Raw genomic sequence first — 3,581 nt, 5'->3', positions numbered from 1 at the left:
GGAGAACAAGGGGTAGCGACCTTCCTCCTCCTCTCTATACATACAATGAGACAGAAAGGGAAGAGGGGAGTGGGCACTATCTTTGTCCTCCCTATTTTTGAGAGTCATCCACTAGATAGGGGCGCTCTATTAAGGAAGAAATATGTTGAGTTTATTAGTTGAGAAAAAAGTTTTCTAAGATGGCTAGTAATTTTGGGATAAGCCTTGGAGCCAACTTGACATGGTATCAAAATAGGTACTCGTATGTGGGTCTCCACCTAAATTATCAACATATAAGAGCCCAGAGGGCCTACACGTGAGGGGGAGTGATAAAGAATAGTTCTACGTGGATTAGTGAGAACAAATATGTTGAGTTTATTAGTTGGAATTTTTTTTCCTAAGAAGGCTAGTCGTTTTGGGATAGGCCTTGGACCCAACTTCACATGCTCCTCCTTCACCGGTGCCTATAGAAAAGGAAGAGTGTTTGATGTGAAGGTATTCGTATATGTGCCCCTCTTTTCACAAAATCCAGGGCCAGTTCCTGCCTGCAATCTCTACATGACTTTCGGCCTCTTCTTGCAAGGCATAAGGTCGAGATGGAATGACGCAGCCGAGGCCAACCCATTGTTGCTTGAGACTAAACCTGAAGTTCGCAAAGTCAACGATCAACAAATGTGGGAGAGGCATGTCAGAAAATTGTCAAGGACTTTATAAAGCATCCAGGCTCAGTGATCCCAAACGATACATACTAATTATCTATTATTCCCAGGCTTTTTAACAGGTACAGTGTGAAGGTGATCTCTTGCATAGTTGGTGAAAAGGCGGATAAACCCATTAATGGATTTCCAAATAAGAAAAGACTAAGGTAAGCAGAGAATTGGGTTGAGATTTACTGAAATAATGGAGTATAGAGTGTCTGAAACAGTAAGTTGAGCCTGATCTCTCAAGTGGAACCTACTCGCTTTCATGTGAATGAATTCTATTTGGGGTGGTTTAATTAGAATTTTTCTTTTGTTTTACAGATTCTACATTTCTTTTCTTGTTGAATAATTCCAACCTCTCATAATTTACATGAAGAAGTACTCAGACCCTAAAAAAGCAGAAGGCAGGTCAAGGACAATTCTTCAAACAAAGTACCTTGGATGGTAATAGTAGCACTTATACTCTTAATTGGTTCTTGGCTACTACAGTTATTGGTATGTTGGATTTATAAATATTTGCGTTTCACTGGTTTATGTACTGAGGTACTGTGTTCTTCACTCTTGTTCTATATATGTAATAAAACTGGAAGTCAAGATCGTGCAATTAAATAAGAAGAAGGGGATCAAGGAAAACATTACCTATGTCGAGTACAATACAGCTACCATTACCTGCTTAAAGAGTTAACAATGTAACAAAAACCTCAAACGGCTACATCCTGCTTACAGTAAACTCCCTAGTGCATTCCCTGTAGCTTCTTCTCTATCCATGAAGGTGATAATACTGGACTCATCTCATGATCCACCATCATGCTTTTCTGCACGTCTTCGTCCTCGGTATCCTCTACAGTCGCCCTCTCGCTACCAGCTAATATTTTAATCCTCCATACCTTGACTGTTCGATCCATGCTTGCACTGTAGACCAGGAAGCCTATCATGACTTTCTCAATCTCTAAGCATGCAGCCAAGCACTTGACTGGCCCTCGATGGCCTTCGATGACTGCCAGGCAAACGTGGAAGCTGCTTCCTTCTTCTCTGCTCCAAACCCTGATGGTCGTGTCCTCTGATCCGCTGAAGATGAGTTTGTCTATTGCCGTCAAGCAGAGAACACAGAAGCGGTGGCCTTGTAGAAAGCCGCCGTGGTGATATCTCCCGAAGATGGACTCTTTCTCCCAGAAGTTAACTAGGCCGTCGGAGGAACCAGAGTAAAGGAAGCAGGTGCCCCTTAAAGTACTTAAGGCCAGTGCATTCACGGGGGAGTGCTGGAACTTGAGCGTCATGGTGAGGGCGTGGGAGATGTCTCCGCACATCCTCCTCCATATCTTGATTGACCCGTCGGAGGAGCCAGTAAAGACAAACCCGTCGTCTTGGTTGACCACGATAGCGTTGATACGGTCGTCATGGGCCTGGAACGAGTCGATGCACCTCTTATCGGCCACCCTCCACGTCTTCACGGTTTTGTCCCAGGAGGCAGAGTAGAGCAAGCCCTCGGCGTGGTAGTAAGCTAGGCAGGAGATGGTATCCTTGTGTTGTTGGTGTTGAGGCTGCGTCCTCATAAAGGGTAGGAGATTGCTCCTCCTGGGTAGAGTAGCCAGCTTCTTGGATGTGAGGCGTTCGGAGAGAGAGACGCTCCAGACGCGGATCTTATGGTCCTTGTGCGCGGTGAAGAGCATATTATCAAACGCCAAGATGGCCCCGATGTTTCGAGAGCTGGTCTTGAGGTGACCCCTCTCCAGGCACTCCGGCTGCCTCCAAACTCTAACACGGCGACTGGCGGAGCCAGTGAAGACCATGCCTTTGGAGATGGCGATGGAGTAGATACCCCCGTCGAGGCGATGTAAGGAGGCGATGCAGTGGTAGAGGAGGGAAGGCGAGGGAGAGGCGCAGAGCGGAGAGAGTGCCCATGGTGATTCCGGACTGGAAGGCGCGAAGGGTGAAGCAGAGGAGAGCCGCGCAGGACTGAGTGGGACGTCAGAGTCTGGTAGCGGTTGGTGGGGGGTTGGTCTGAGTGAGAGCTGCGACGGAGACTGTAGCGTCCTGGGTTGCTCATCTATGAAACTCCAAACAGTCTTTTTCCCATAAAAATCCATAAGAAGGTTAAAGATAGAGAAAGAGCGAGACGAGAGTTAAAAAGGAAAGGCTTGACGAGGAGCTCCACCAGAAGGAAGAAGAAACCGGAGGAAGCTAAGTAATGGCCCCGGTACGGGCTCGTATGAGTTGCAACGCTACGTTTTGAAGCTGCACCTAGCTGGCTTTGACTGTTAAAGCATTCATGGAATTCGTGTAGTTAGGACTTGTCATGAATCACGGAAGAGAAACTTGAAAGCCAGAAGGAGGAGCTATCTCCCCGGTACCTCCGGCTTTTACCCAACCACTCTGCGCTTTCAAATTTCAACCTCTAAGGTAAAATTGAGGACCGGGGCTTAATAAGTCGCATTTATTATCCGTTTAATATATGGCCCGGCATTTCCCTGTGTTTTGGAGCACAGAAAATGGAGAGAGAAGAGAAAGAGAAAAAGAAAAAAAAAAAAGAGTTTCTTTTCTCCCAATATTCTCTGCTTCAAATAGGCCCTTAAAGATTCATGATCATTTACTGCACATGTAATAATATTTATACCAAATTTTGAGGGTGGTTATTTATCACCATCACTCTCACAGGCGGGGACCAATTTTCTATTTTGTCAGTTCCACTGATAAAATCTTGTTCGTTCCCTTCTACTTCTTCTTATAAAACCGGAATGAACCTGTACATGATTGACCAGAGGTGACGAACGATTCGCCGAGACCTTAATTCTTGAGCGGAGCCCACCAAATCTTGCTTTCCACGGCCTTGATTAGTTTCTTGCAGCGAAAATCGCTCTCGGGTTTTATTCTCTTTAAAGAAGACGATCAAGATTCTGTAGT

At 45.7% G+C, this 3,581-nt stretch overlaps 1 protein-coding gene across 1 annotated transcript; it reads right to left on the bottom strand.

The window, feature by feature from the left end:
• Positions 1-1,334: 1,334 nt before the first annotated feature.
• Positions 1,335-2,848, bottom strand: LOC137942028 (protein JINGUBANG-like). Its single transcript, XM_068787700.1, has one exon. It carries the CDS (start codon positions 2,765-2,767, stop codon positions 1,415-1,417), a length of 1,353 nt encoding a protein of 450 aa, XP_068643801.1. The 5' UTR covers positions 2,768-2,848; the 3' UTR covers positions 1,335-1,414.
• Between the last annotated feature and the right edge of the window lie 733 nt (positions 2,849-3,581).

Source organism: Aristolochia californica, unplaced genomic scaffold, assembly GCF_029961685.1.
Source record: "Aristolochia californica isolate CCGP_79_NKW_82.1479 unplaced genomic scaffold, dmAriCali1.0.hap1 SCAF_9, whole genome shotgun sequence".
Classification (NCBI taxonomy): Eukaryota; Viridiplantae; Streptophyta; class Magnoliopsida; order Piperales; family Aristolochiaceae; genus Aristolochia; species Aristolochia californica.
Note: the sequence above shows the minus strand (reverse complement) of the source record. Positions and strands in the feature narration are given on the sequence as shown.